Source organism: Oncorhynchus masou, chromosome 1 (genome assembly GCF_036934945.1).
Source record: "Oncorhynchus masou masou isolate Uvic2021 chromosome 1, UVic_Omas_1.1, whole genome shotgun sequence".
Lineage (NCBI taxonomy): Eukaryota > Metazoa > Chordata > Actinopteri > Salmoniformes > Salmonidae > Oncorhynchus > Oncorhynchus masou.
Window position 1 is genome coordinate 27,781,238 of NC_088212.1, and position 16,180 is coordinate 27,797,417.

The 16,180-nt window shown below is 41.3% G+C and overlaps 1 protein-coding gene across 1 annotated transcript; it reads right to left on the minus strand.

Annotated features, from left to right (window-relative positions):
- Positions 1-1,325: 1,325 nt before the first annotated feature.
- LOC135540939 (apical junction component 1 homolog) lies at positions 1,326-12,705 on the minus strand. Its single transcript, XM_064967125.1, has 2 exons — positions 12,529-12,705; positions 1,326-6,562 (listed from the first exon to the last, which is right to left on the minus strand). The coding sequence occupies exon 2, from the start codon at positions 6,506-6,508 to the stop codon at positions 3,236-3,238; it is 3,273 nt and encodes a 1,090-aa protein (XP_064823197.1). The 5' UTR covers positions 6,509-6,562; positions 12,529-12,705; the 3' UTR covers positions 1,326-3,235.
- Between the last annotated feature and the right edge of the window lie 3,475 nt (positions 12,706-16,180).

Consider the following 16,180-nt stretch of genomic DNA (forward strand, 5'->3'; position numbering starts at 1 on the left):
TTCACTATAAATATGTTGGAGGCATGCCTATGGTTCAAATGATGTATACTCCTTGCACAATTAAATAAAGGGGCCAATTGCCTAGTCTAGTCCACCATCTCTCTCTCTCTCTCTCTCTCTCTCTCTCTCTCTCTCTCTCTGTTGTGTATTAATTGACAAAATAGACACATTTACTTTCTTAATTATGACTGCGAGAATAACTATGATCATAATTTCTCCTGTTGCGCTCTGCAGGCAATCTTGACTCTGAGTGAAATATGGTTGTGAAAGAAATGTAATATTTCCCCCCTACCTTGTTGAGAACTCCCCCGGGACACCCTCAAGGACCCATAGGGGACCCTGGACTCCAATTTGGGCCATAGTTGCAGTCTGTGAAGTTCATAAACAATCTGTTTTCAAATGTTAGGATAATAGACCTAGAGTGGCAAAGATACCTCCTGGAGAAAATATAGTGTGTATCTAGTCATAGAATATTTCTCAATATAGACTGAGTATGAATAAAACAGATTTGTAGGCTACAAGCTACAAACTTTGTTTTCAAATAATATGAAGGGACAGTTTTTGACTTTTCTGATTTGCCACTTTAGCAATGTCTAGATTTCATCAATAGGTGGTGCTCAAGTTCTATGATTTCATATACACTCTTCAAAATGGCTTTCCTCCAGGTTTTTCTCTCCATCCAGCTCAATTTGTATAGAAAAACAAAGATACAGCACTCTCTAACATAAGAATATTGAGATATCTATTTTAGGAGCAGCAGTAGTGCTGTAGTGCTGGTTTCTCACATGTGCCTGCATATTGCAAGGTGATGCACTATCGTGATGGGATAGTGTCTGTTGGCAAATTCAGTCACTATCAACATTTAAGTAATATTGAGATACCATTTAAATGATTATCTGCATTGTCTTGGTCTGTTTAATGGGCTGTGGGCTTTCTGGAGTTCTAGCTTGCAGTGCAGAGAATGTTCTTTAACGTGACATGGCTGATTTGATTTACAGTTGGTCAATGCATCAGTTAGACGAGGATGTTCAATTTATTCAGTCTTCAAGTAATTCCGACTGTCCTTCAGGGCTATCTGATAGAAGTGTGAATAACTGCATACTTTCCATATACATAGTGTTTATTTTGGTCCTAAATTGTAAGACCAACAAAAATAAAGGGGAAAGACTAAATACCAAGTTGTTATTGTGTCCTTCAACTTAGTCTATGTATCACATTGTATGATCATTGTTTTAGTGATTTGTACGGTTTACTCAAGAGCCTTGATATGTCTGAATATAAGGCTCTGCATGGTTTTCCTTAGAAGAGAAATGCAAAGAGAAAGGTCAGTCTTTATTTTCAGTTTATTATACATGGGTTATAAACGTCACAAAATAGAAAATTGGGTGACATCTTGCAGGAGGAAAAAAATAGCAACTTTAGATTTGTCAGGCTCTATCAATGGAAACATAACATGCTTGTTTCAGTGCTGTGTAGATGCATTAGGAGACATTCTGTATCATTTATGTTCAAGTGCAAAAGAAGCTCACAGCAGCTCAAAGCTCCAACTTATCATTACCAATATGTCCTGTTTAAATGTTAAGTTGCTCTTTTGTTTCTTCTTTTTATTGCATGTGTGTGTTCATTTACAGGTATGAAATACATTGGGCGGAATAGGATATTAATAGATATTCTTCAACAAATGTGTTAGTTAAAACATTTTTTCCTCAACCAAAAATAGTAGTACTAATATTTCATATATCTTCGAAAATAATATTCAATTCCCAAGCATTGAATGTCAGTTTATTATAACCATTGTCAGTCTTATCATGAGCATAATCAATATTAAAATACCTGAATATAAATAACGTGCTTTAAGCAAAATAAATGTTCATTTGCAATGTCAAGCAAATGCACCACATTAATTTACAGTCAAGAGTCAAGCCTTACAAAACAAATCCACACATTGCTTTCTGTCAAATGCATTTTCTACTGAAGGCCACTATCAAACAAGTTATCAAGCGTGTTACAATGAATTTAGCAGTGTAGAATCAGTACAAAATCTAAACAAAGTGATGAAAGAGGGTGCAATTCAAATGCCTAAAACAAAATCAACAACTGGGAAACTCAAGGGGTGAGAGGATTCAGAGCGTAGATGTAGACACCTGATTTTTTTATCCATATGTAGGCATAATGAAAGTATTATTATCAGCAGTGATATTAATAGTATTAACTAAGATTTCTACCCAGACCCTGGCACAACACAGCAATTTCAAGAGATTCTTGATATTCAAATTAGAACAATTTCTGGATATATTGAAGCATCTGCAGAAATACAACGGTCAGTATTTTAAATATATATTCCAGCTGCTGAGAAAAGCTTCAACAAGTAGAACACTAGTGGAGATTATGCTTTGAAGCTTTAATCTAGTTTACTTTATAAATGTTCTTAATAGTAGTGCCTCCCTCAGTTATATTCAGTTATATTTTTTATTATTTGTGCTTGTTCCAACCCAGTTCATATGGTATCAACACAGACAGTACCTTGTCTAAACAGGGATTAAAACTAAATAATGACTTGTAAATACAGTATGACCATTTTACATGCAGATCAAACTATTTCAGTGGAACAGGATCAAAACAATGCTACTTCAACCAAAAACTACAATGATAAAGTGTTACATTATAGTTTGTTTGTGTGTGCAACGTCAGTCAACCTTTCCTGCACATTGTTTGTATGAATCACTTCTAAATGATATCTAATTCTTAGTGATTAATATGCAAACATTACTACTGGTAGTCTTATTAAAGGGATACTTCAGGATTTTGGCAATTAAGCCCTTTTTCTACTTCCCCAGAGTCAGATGAACTCATGGATACCATTTCTATGTCTCTGCATCCAGTTTGAAGGAAGTTAGAGGTAGTTTCGCGAGCCAATGCTAACTAACGTTAGCACAAAAAGTGGAAGTCTATGGTATCTACTAGCATGCTGGCAGTTACCATAGACATCCAGTCATTGCGCTAACGCTAGTTAGTAATTGTGCTAGTTAGAGACATAAAATAGTATCCACGAGTTCATGTGATAATGGGGAAATAGATAAAGGGCTTCACTGATAAAATCCTGAAGTATCCCTTTAACAATCTTCCTTTCTGATGTAAAATACATGTGTATCTACAAACATCCATCATAAATATCTGTTAAATCACATGTACATACATGTACATATAGGTGACATCAGAGGTGCACAGATCAGTACTATATAATATCATCCAGGAGATGGGGGGTACCCACCCAGTCTAGTGTTCTGGGCTCAGAAGCAGCCATGATCATACACATGAACTGCTTCCCTGTTCTCTTATCTATAGGGTAAATGGTAGTGGGCGTGAATCTCTTGTTGCTCTCCACAAATTCACAGAGTTGACGGTATATTTTGGGATACTCATGACGCAGGAAGACTCCCCTGGTCCTGAGCTCACGTTGGATATTGATAAAGCAGATCTCTCTGGCTTTCATACCCTCCTTTCCCTCTTTGTCAATATCAGGTGTGCCTGGTGGCGGTGTAAGAATGAGTGTCTCCATGTCACTTTCCTTCTTGAAGACCTTTTTATCTGGGCTGGAGGAGGCCAACGAAATCTTTGCATATTTTCGAACTGTTGGTGTTTGGACCCTTGGTGAAGGTCTGTTAGGCACTAGCTCACCAACAGCTATGGATACATTCAAGAGAAAACATTCATTGGGGTCATACTCATTGCCAGCCTGCTGCAGGTCCTTACAGTAATCCCCCAGGTTGTCTTTGAAGCTGTCCAGCTCTCTTAGAGACAGATATGTTGGGGACATGACAAGGCTCTCAAGCCCAACCTTCCGGAAGTTGTCAGCAGTCCCTGGGTTAGCAAAGCCCAGGAAAAGAATGCCTCTCCCTCTGGAAAGGTAGCCAGCTTTGGCAATGCGAGAGAAGGCTTTATGGATCTCAGAGTTCTCTCTGCAGTACTTCAGCATGTGCCTGCACACACTACTGATACACCCATATAGACAGTTCTCTTTATGGCTGTCCCAGTCATCCCGACGGCAGTTCCGGGAGCAGTAGAAGGTGTAGCAACTATGACAGGATTTGAAGTAAAGACAGGCATTGAACAGGGTCTCTGTCCGCTTGCACTTCTTGTTGGCACACATCATGGTGTCATCGTCGTCTGTGCTGTGGTCTGGGGAGATCTCCTCTGGACTCCTTTGTATGCTCTGTAAGCCATCACACCCACTGTCTGGGTCTTTGATTGTGTCAGGGCTGGTTTTAGTGGAGGCGATTGGTGAGCTCAGAGTTCCTAGACTCTCTAGGCCTCCTAGACTCTCTAGGCCTGAAGATATTAGCTTTCCTTTTTCATCATCCTCACTAATCAACTGTTTTAGTTGGTCCATTAGATCCTGACTAGGCCGCCTGCTGGTCGAGGGTTTGTAATCAGTGACAAGATCAGCTAGCAGCTCATCCAGTTGCTCTAGGCTCTGCTGCAGGGAATAATCTTTGTGTTGTCTGTCTTTGGTCAGCTCCGCTGACTCAGATGGCTGCTCTTGATGACGAAGAACATTTAGAGTTGGCACCTTTTCACAATCCAGTGCATCCCAGGTGGCTGAACGCACATCTTGCAGTTTGTGGTTGCGTGCGCGTATGTCATTGTCGGTTATCGTGATCTCAGGAGTTACAAACCATAGCCCAGCCTTAGTGTTCCTTCCAGGATTGTTTGGACCTTTCTCTAAGGAGTTTTCAGAGAGGGACAGGGCAGCATAGCGCCTTGGTGAACTAGATAGATTGAGTATAACTGGCTTTGGTGTATCATTAGGAAACAGAGCATGTCTCCCCTGATATAACAGATTATCATAGCTGCGTCCACACGGCACTGCTTGCTCCCTGTCATGGCGAGGATAAAGAATATTGTCCCAGGACTTTGAGTGTTTTCTGACTTCTGCTCCCAGTCTGGTTGGCTCCACATAACTGTTTTCAAACCAGGGGGACATTACTGGCTCTTCTCTTACTCTCTGTGGTGTCAGCTGAGAGGACTGGTTAGAGTATCCAGATATACTTGAACAATACCAGTCATCTGCATAGGCCTGGGACATTTGTGTACGTCGACGGCCCTCCGTGTGATATGCCCTGTAAGGAATATACTGTTCTGCTGGGGGGTTGTACGGCTTGCTGTATAACATCCTGGAGCCATTCGACTGACAGGGATAGCCCCTGGGTTCTTCCCCATAGTACGCTTTTGCCTGTTGTGTTTGAGCAAAGTATGGCCCTGCTTCGCTTGTGGAGTAAGGTCTGGTATAGACAGCCTGCACAGGGTCTCTGCTGGACATGTGTTGCTCTGTGTAATATGGCCGGACTGGGAGAGTGTGAACCCAGCGAGTCCGTGGATCATGCACATACTGACCATTAAGAGTACTGCCTTGGCTGGTGAGGCTAGAATTATCATCCTGATAGTACGCTCTAGCAGAGGGGTGGACAGGGTATCTGGTCGGATCCTCAGTGTAGAAGAATTTAGTGGGTATATTGGGGTTTGAAAGAGTCCTCTGCTCCCTTGACAAGTATTCCCTTGGCATTATAGTGGAGGGCACCCTTCGCATGTCTAATGGCTGGATGTAGCTGGGGGGCCCGCAGGTAGTGTACTGATATGTTTGTCTATAATCGCCACTGTAACAGTCGTTTGGTGTGGGTGTCCGTACCTGCCGTGGCACAGACAGACCTCTGCTCTGACTGAAGTAGGAGTATCTCTGCCAGGGATGTTCAGTCCTCATGCTCTGAGACCTCCTGGATGTGTGCTGCAGGACCGCTGCATCTGGCTTGATATCCACACGACACCTGACATGAGGAGTGATGGCTGGCTCATCCTGTTTACTCTCCTCAGAGAAACAGTCTGAGACGTAGAGGGGAGAGTGTGGTTGCAGTTTTATAGGGTGTACCTCATTCGAAAAAGCCTGGTTAGAGGAGTAAGAGTCCCGGTGTGGTTCAGATGTCCTTAGAGGGGGGTCTGGTACAGCCTGTGGGACACCTCGTCCTCTCCTGGTTACCGGTGGAGAGACTGACATGGGCACAGGGGTAAGGGTGGTCTTGACTCTGGGAGCACTTTTTGATCTTGTCCTTTTCTTTGAATCTGACCTCGTGGCCTGACTGGTTTTGTCTGGGTTAGCATGCTGTGGTGGGGGTAGTCTAGTGTTGAACAGATCAGGGGACGAGAAACGGAGGTGTCCTGGATGATCCAGGCCATTCCAGGTCACCTCTTTATGCACCCTCTGATGCTCAGTCCTCTTGTAAGGATACTCCATTGAGGCAGAAAAGGGCTGTGGGTCGTCCAATGACTCAAGGTAGTCAAAGCTACGGCAGTGTCTTTTGTTAATGGTTTCCGTGTGTCGCTCCAGTTTGTCAATCATTTGCGAGTCACATTGTTGGAAGGGGCTGAGCGAAATGGAGCGCCCAGTGATGGGATTTAGTTTGATGTCCCGATACAGAGTAGATACCAGTATATCAGGGGGATCTGTGCGTGTCATCTTATAGGGACTCCTCCGATCTCCCCATTCAGATTGATTCAAGATCAATATGGCCTGAGAAAAGAAAGAGAAAAGCATTTTATATCCATATTAAAACATACACAAATTTTCTTTAAAAATGTAGAAGTGGTTCTACACAGACATTAACATGTTATGATGACAGAGATGAACAAAAATAAATAATCAAATTATTATTTAATTCAGCACTTTTATCTTCCATACTGTAGGCCTATTTCATTCCAGATCCAATGAAAAGAAGGAAAAGTTCACATCTAGTAAAGCATCTTAAACTTGAAGCCTGTAATCTGTGGATTTTCAAACAGCTTGAGAAGAAACAGATGAAGGATTTAATTGTATCATGTTGCGATGTGCTTTTCTGCAGTGTGCCGCACAAGGTTGTTCTAATTTTAGGAGAGTGGGAAATCTCGATTTTACTGCCCATCGTATTGCCAAGATGCTTTACACAGCATCTAAATCTAAGACTAATATCTTGTACAAGATCAACACTTGAGAAACATACTCTTAGAAGTACGTGCTATCTAGAACCTAAAAGGGTTCTTCATCTGTCCCCATAGGAGAACCCTTTGAAGAACACTATTTGGATCCAGCTAAAACCCTTTGGTTCCATGTAAAAGCCTTTCCATAAAGGGTTTTACATGGAACCCAAAAAAGTTCTACCTGGAACCAAAAAGGGTTCTATCTGGAACCAAAAGGTGTTCTCTTATGGGAACAACCGAAGAACCCCTTTGGAACCCTTTTTCTAAGTGTGTACTAATATAGACAAGGCCCATAAATTGACATTTAAAAGGAGAGAAACAATGAAAGTAACAAATACTGAAACTGTGGATGATCCCCTAAAAAAAAGTACTGCATTTCTAAGAGGTCGTAAATGATCAGTATTGTATTGTAATGGCAAATCAGACTTAGTCTTAGTGGGATCTTACATACAAAGACTGGTCATGAAAATAGTGCAAAACTGTATCTGTACATATATCTGTATCTGTAATCATTCACTCAAGAGAAAAAGAGTCACTAAACCATAATTCAATGGTTTGTTTCAAGCACTTTGGGAATGATTGTGTAAGGATCCAAACCTACAGTAGCCTGCAAAAGTATTCACCCCCTTGGCATTTTTCCCATTTTGTTGCCTTACAACCTGGAATTAAAATGTATTTTGGGGAGGTTTGTATCATTTGATTTACACAACATTCCTACCACTTTGAAGATGCAAAATATTTTTTATTGTGAAGCAAACAAGAAATATGACAAAAAAACGGAAAACTTGAGCGTGCATTACTATTCACGCCCATGAAAGTCAATACTTTGTAGAGCCACCTTTTGCAGCAATTACAGCTGCAAGTCTCTTGGGGTATGTCTCTATAAGCTTGGCACATCTAGCCACTGGGATTCTTGCCCATTCTTCAAAGCAAAACTGCTCCAGCTCCTTCAAGTTGGATGGGTTCCGCTGGTGTACAGCAATCTTTAAGTCATACCACAGATTCTCAATTGGACTGAGGTCTGGGCTTTGACTAGGCCATTCCAAGACATTTAAACGTTTCCCATCTCTAGAAGACTGAGACAGGTTTCCCTCAAGAATTTCCCTGTATTTAACACCATCCATCATTACTTCAATTCTGACCAGTTTCCCAGACCCTGCCAATGATAAACATCCCCACAGCATGATGCTGCCACCACCATGCTTCACTATGGGGATGGTATTCTTGGGGTGATGAGAGATGTTGGGTTTGCGCCAGACATAGCGCTTTCCTTGATGGCCAAAATGCTCGATTTTTGGGTTAGGGTTCAGGGGCAGAACAAATCTGCCTTGTTCAGTGGCAGAACGACAGATGTGTACCTTGTCAGCTCGGGGATTCGATCTTGCAACCTTTTGGTAACTAGTCCAACACCCTAACCACTAGGCTACGCTGCCACCCCACATGCCTTTTGGCGAACACCAAACATGTTTGCTTATTTCTTTCTTTAAGCAATGGCTTTTTTTGTGGCCACTCTTCCGTAAAGCCCAGCTCTGTGGAGTGTACAGCTTAAAGTGGTCCTATGGACAGATACTCCAATCTCCGCTGTGGAGCTTTGCAGCTCCTTCAGGGTTATCTTTGGTCTCTTTGTTGCGTCTCTGATTAATGCCCTCCTTGCCGTGGCCATGATTTTTGGTGGGCGGCCCTCTTTATTTAGCTAATTATGTGACTTCTGAAGGTAATTGGTTACACCAGATCTTATTTAGGGGCTTCATAGCAAAGGGGGTGAATAGATATGCACGCAACACTTTTCAGTTTTAAAAATATATGTATTTTATTTTTGAAACAAGTTATTTTTTTCATTGCACTTCACCAATTTTGACTATTTTGTGTATGTCCATTACATGAAATACAAATAAAAATACATTTAAATTTCAGGTTATAATACAAAAAAATGGAAAAATGCCAAGGAGGATGAATACTTTTGCATGGCACTGTATATATGTAACAACCGATGCCGGAGATGACAAGCAGGTACGGGGAGTCAAAATTTATTCAGGAACAGACAGGTAACAAAACAGGAACAGCATCAGCACACAGGTAAATAACGACAAATTACAATTAATGCTGAAGCAGAGAACAGTGCGGGGAACCAGACAGGTATAGTTGAGGTAATGACAGAGGTGATTGAGTATAGGTGAGTCCAATAATTGCTGAAGCGCATGGCGGGGGGATGGCAGGTGTGTGTAACGATGGTGGCAGGAGTGCATAATGCTGGGGTGCCTAGCACCTTTGAGCACCAGGGAGGGGGAGCGGGAGCAGGTGTGACAGTACCCCCCCTCTAAGGGTGCCACCTGGCGTCCCACCTGGGCGAGTCTGACGTGCTGGCTGAGGCACGGGCGCTGAACAAGCCAGCTGGGTGTAAACTCCCGACGAACTGGCAGAGGCATGGGAGCCTGGCGAGCCGGCTGAGGCATAGGAGCCCGACGATCCGGCTGGGGCGTGAAAGCCTGTCGATCCTGCTGAGGCGCGGGAGCCCGATGATCCGGCGGAGGCGTAGCAGCCTGACGAGCTGGCTAGGCATAAAAACCTTACGATCCGGCTGAGGCCCGATGTGGGATAGGCGGCTTCGAGCCAACCGAGGCAAGAACCTCTCGCACCAGCTAGGGCGTGACAGCTCGAAGAGCTGGCTTAGACATCCCCTGTTCCATCGGCAGCACTCCCCGATGCTTCGTATGAAGGCTTCAGCATTCTGTAACAATCGACGCCGGAGATGAGAAGCAGATACGGAGAGTCAATATTTATTCAGGAACAGACAGATAACAAAAGAGGAACAGTGTCAGCACACAGGTAAACAACAACAAATGACAATTAATGCTGAAGAAGGGAACAGAGTGTGGAACCAGACAGATATAGGAGAGGTAATGACAGAGGTGATTGAGTCCAGGTGAGTCCAATAATTGCTGATGCACGTGACGGCGGAAGGCAGGTGTGCGTAATGCTGGGGAGCCTGGCACCTTCGAGCGCCAGTGAGGGGGAGCAGGAGCAGTCGTGACAATATATACAAAAAGTATAATAGTGACTGGCAACTCCTCTGTAAATAACTCCCTTTCCATTGATTGTAGACAACAGTCAATCCCCTCCCACCCAAAAATAAAGGCTATGTAAGATGCCAATGGTTTGTTTTCAAGAGTCAAGATCACTGACTCTTTGTTTCACACAAGAAATAGATTTTCAACAGAATATATTCAGTGGAATAGTGGCTTTCAGTACACACAGAGTATTTCACTAGTACATAGCTTGCTATTCATATCTTAAACAACAGTACATTGTAATAAACAAAGGGTATAGTTGACCACTATTTATATGAAGAAATTGAATATAAATAATGTGTCTCTGTTTAAAACCAAGAATAAGGGAGTATCTGAGTATCCATGTTTCAAATAGTGCAAACATTTCAATATTTTTGCAAATAGACCTTGCTTGTAATGCTTTTTCGTTTGACTTTTAAAGCATATTTTCATGACAGAGAGACAAACATAGAGGCTCCCTTGTTGGCTCTCACCCATGAGCTAACCCTGAGATACCATCTGTTCATCCTGAGGAGAGAGGTCTGACCAAACGTCTCCCCCGTCTCCACAACACACCTAAATATAATCTACACACAGCCATCATAACCTTACCAGACCTACAGACACTATTAAATAATGTACCATGGTTACAGTCACTGACTCATCTTGCAATTGCAATTTTCAAACCCGATTTCAACATACAGCAAAAATGTCCTTTTTAAATATTACACCATATTAACACAATTGGTAACTAACAACCTACTATCAAAATATTTAAAAATGGTGTGTTTGTTTAAATTAATGTCAACAATATAATTATTGGATTATTATTATGTTACTACTATTTTACAATGTTATTTCTAAGGAAATACACAGTAAGTATTGTGGCAGACTGTAAGATGAAGCATAACCAAATCTTTTTTGACAAGATAAATGTTTTTAATTATGGCTATTTATTTTTCATTACATTGGTCGCCGTCTAATTGATGGCCACCACTGAAATGCCACTGAAGCGTGAATATTCTCTAATCAATCTGACATCTGTGTCAGCCATGCTACCCAAAATAGCAAAGATGATGGAATTCATTAATAATATACAGTATTACTCAGAAAGTAGGTAAATTGACAACACTGACATTGAAGTGCAGACGTATGTGTGTGTGTGTGTGTGTGTGTGTGTGTGTGTGTGTGTGTGTGTGTGTGTGTGTGTGTGTGTGTGTGTGTGTGTGTGTGTGTGTGTGTGTGTGTGTGTGTGTGCATACAATCATACCCTCTTTCCACCATTATGCAATCCATAATGCTATCGCCCAACAAAACAAAGTCGCCTGATTTGCTCTCATGCTGATAAAGGCATTGAATGTCCTTTTTAGATGGTAAGTCATTAGTGACAGCATTTTTTAAATAAAAGGTCACAGAGGATGCACATTTATTGCCTTGGTACTGTATGTCCTTTGGTTAAAGAAGGCTATTTATCCTGAGGCTAATAAAATAAGAAAACACACCTTTGAGCTAAACTATGGTGGATCTCTGGAATGTGTAACTTTTTATCTCTTCTGATGTTGCTGAAATCCAGATATCAGAATTAACATTATATGGCTGAATCGTGATAGCCCTACTCTGTTCGCATTGTCTCATTTGAAAATTAGGAAATCATTGCAATCTGGTGAAAATAGCCAGTTACCTGACAGTAATGTCTTCAGTATACTGAGTAGGCGACAGACATCGTTTATTTGGTTTATGCATAGGCCTATACACAATATAATACTTGTCCATGATTATGTAGGCCTATATAATCGATGGAAGAGAGACTTGAGTTAAAATAAAATATTTTTCCATAGGCTACAGAAGTGCATCAAGGGGCAAGCGGGACCACTTTCACTTTAACACTGTAAACTATTACAAATAACATTGGCTACACTCACATACCACATGCCATGTCGCCTGGATACACTCAGCACACACTGAAACATTCAAATAGGCTAGTTTTCAATAGATGCTCGACGGGCCAGTTATGCACTCTCTACGTGAAACGAATCCAACTTAACCTACATATGCAACCTGTCCGAGTCGCAAATTGTCAAATTCCCTCAAAACAATTGATAAGAAAGTAAACGGTTTATCCACAGAAACGACTGTTGGGAAAATGCATTGATACAATAGGTCTAATATGCGCTATTGTAACAGTGTCATGATTTGATCCGATAGCTGCATTAGAAAGGACAGTGATCATTGAGATTTTCTATTTTCAAATGTGTGATTTTGGCACACCAAGATCTGAAGCACACTTTGTCCTCGTTTATTGATGCGGCACGGCATTGCTGACCCAATGTATTTGAGCATCGAAGACATCATCGAAGGAGAGGTAATCACACGCTCAAATAGACCAAAATGTTGTGTCCGTACTCAGAGGAAAAACGGAGAATTTTGAAACCCGTCCTTTCATTCCATCATCAAATAGGAGTGGATATCATCTTACCCTTCACGCCAATGATCCGCTTCCATCATATGTAGGCTACATGATCAATCCTTGGCTCCTGTTAGGTGCAGTTTTACTACATTTCTTATACAGTCTTTAAAAAAATCATGCCATCTTCGCATTTAGTGCTACATGTTGTCCACAATACAGTCAACAGTGATTTAGTGCGCCCTCATGGTTTATCTGAAGCATTCGTAGCAATAAGGGGGTGTGTCTGAGTCTGCGCTGATGGGCATTAAATGACGCACTCGCGTGCATTAGCATGTGAGTTCGTATGCTTGCGTGCTGATGAGCGTTTATAAGGGACTTTGTCATGCTTATTAAATACATGTATCTGAGGAGAATTTCATACTATCTGTGTTCATGAAAGTAGCTGCAGACACAAAAATTAAGGGTAATTTTTCATCACTGTTCATATGGGAAGATATTTCACCAATCATTTTCGCTGAGCTCTCACAGGTATCCTGTCAATGAAAATTAACTCTTCATTATTTACTTAATTTATAATTAATAATGTATTTATTAAACTGACATGATTTCCTAACCAAAATGTACTATGTGATATGAGGCATGGCAGCATGTTCAAATGTACACCTAAAAAGCTCCCTGCTGTGTTCACACAAGTTCTTCACTCATTTTGTCACATATGATTAACTCACAATAGTCTCTTGCACAACAGTAGAAAGACTACTGATGATAAAATGGTGGATACATGTCAAAAGTATTTGGGGCTCTTCAGTGAAGTAAAAAACAAGATAGCAAAGCAAAATATCTGAAACAGTGACCTCTCATCAGCACAGGGTAATGACTCCAGCTCCCCGCACCTGCTCCTCAATCTCACCTAGACACAGTTTCTGCATTAGTTGAATTGATGATGGTGACAGCACAATGTGGGCCCCAAAGCAGTAGTCACCAGCTGCTGCAGTAAAACTGCTTACTAAAGCAGTCTCACACAGAGAGAGGAGAGAAACAAGGTACAGATAGTGCTCACGAAGATTGAAATGATGGCCTCTACATCTCTTTGGACATATAACATACAGTACAGCACCAGACCAGTTTCCCATAACAGTAGAATAGGGAGCATTAACACTGTACTTGCATTTCTTCTCATGCCTGGGCTTCCAGTTCTATTGGCAGAACAAAAACAAATCCTATTGGTGAGCCAGACTCCTCCATCTGTCTCATTCCACATGTATAGTACCAGTTAAAAGTTTGGACATACCTACTCATTCAAGGACTTTTCTTTATTTTTACTATTTTCTACATTGTAGAATAATAGTTAAGACATCTACACTACTAAATAACATATATGGAATAATGTAGTAACCAAAAAAGTGTGAAACAAATCAAAATATATTTTATATTTGAGATTCTTCACAGTAGCCACTCTTTGCCTTGATGACAGCTTTGCACACTCTTGGCATTCTCTCAACCAGCTTCACCTGGAATGCTTTTCCAACAATCTTGAAGTCGTTCCCACATATGCTGAGCACTTGTTGGCTGATTTTCCTTCACTCTGCGGTCCAACTCATCCCAAACCATCTCAACTGGGTTAAGGTTGAGTGAATGTGGAGGCCAGGTCATCTGATGCAGCAATCCATCACTGTCCTTCTTGGTCAAATAGCCCTTACACAGCCTGGATGTGTGTTGGGTCATTGTCCTGTTGAAAATTATATTTTCAACAGGACAAATTATAGTCCCACTAAGCGCAAACCAGATAGGATGGCGTATCACTGCAGAATGCTGTGGTAGCCATGCTGGTTAAGTGTGCCTTGAATTCTAAATAAATCACTGACAGTGTCACCAGTCAAGCACTGCAACAACATCCCACCTACTCCTCCTTGCTTCACGGTGGGAACTACACATGCAGAGATCTGTTCACCTACTCTGCGTCTCACAAAGACATGGAGGTTGGAACCAAAAATTGCAAATTTAGACACATTAGACCAAAGGACATATTTCCACTGGTTTAATGTCCATTGGTCTTGTTTCTTGGCCCAAGCAAGTCTATTCTTATTATTGGTGTTCTTTGCAGAAATTGAACCATGAAGGCCTGATTCACGTAGTCTCCGCTGAACAGCTGATGCTGAGATGTGTCTGTTACTTGAACTCTGTGAAGCTTTTATTTGGGCTGCAATTTCTGAGGTTGGTAACTCTAATGAACTTATCCTCTGCAGCAGAGATAACTCTGGGTCTTCCTTTGCTGTGGTGGTCCTCACGAGAGCCAGTTTCATCATTGTGCATTATGGTTTTTGCAACTGCACTTGAAGAAACTTTCAAAGTTATTGACATTTTCCGGATTGATTGACCATGTCTTAAAATAATGATGGACTGTCGTTTCTCTTTGCTTATTTGAGCTGTTCTTGCCATAATATGGACTTGGTCTTTTACCAAATAGGGCTATCTTCTGTATACCACCCCTACCTTGCCACAACACAACTGATTGGCTCAAACGCATTAAGAAGGAAAGAAATTCCACAAATGAACTTTTAATAAGGCACACCTGTTAATTGAAATGCATTCCAGGTGACTACCTGATGAAGCTGGTTGAGAGAATGCCAAGAATGTACAAAGCTGTCATCAAGGCTAAAGGTGGGTACTTTGAAGAATCTCAAATATAAAATATATTTAGATTTGTTTAAGACTTTTTTGGTTACTACATGATTCCATATGTGTTATTTCATCAGTGTCACACCCTGACGTGACAATCGGTTTGATGTTTTCACTATTATTCTACAATGTAGTAAAAAAAATGTACAACTAAAGAAAAACCTTGGAATGAGAAGGTGTGTCCAAACTTTTTACTGGTACTGTATAAGATATGATTTAGAATGATAGCACTGAGAATCTCACTCTGTGATGTGTTTTAGCATCCAAATCAAATCAAATCAAATCAAATTTTATTTGTCACATACACATGGTTAGCAGATGTTAATGCGAGTGTAGCGAAATGCTTGTGCTTCCAGTTCCGACAATGCAGTAATAACCAACAAGTAGTCTAACTAACAATTCCAAAACTAATTTCTTATACACAGTGTAAGGGGATAAATAATATGTACATAAAGATATGAATGAGTGATGGTGCAGAGCAGCATAGGCAAGATACAGTAGATGGTATCGAGTACAGTATATACATATGAGATGAGTATGTAAACAAAGTGGCATAGTTAAAGTGGCTAGTGATGCATGTATTACATAAGGATGCAGTAGATGATAGAGTACAGTATATACATATACATATGAGATGAATGATGTAGGGTATGTAAACATTATATTAGGTAGCATTGTTTAAAGTGGCTAGTGATATATTTCACATCCTTTCCCATCAATTCCCATTATTGAAGTGGCTGGAATTGAGTCAGTGTGTTGGCAGCAGCCACTCAATGTTAGTGGTTGCTGTTTAACAGTCTGATGGCCTTGAGATAGAAGCTGTTTTTCAGTCTCTCGGTCCCAGCTTTGATGCACCTGTACTGACCTCGCCTTCTGGATGATAGCGGGGTGAACAGGCAGTGGCTCAGGTGGGTGTTGTCCTTGATGATCTTTATGGCCTTCCTGTAACATCGGGTGGTGTAGGTGTCCTGGAGGGCAGGTAGTTTGCCCCCGGTGATACGTTGTGCAGACCTCACTACCCTCTGGAGAGCCTTACGGTTGT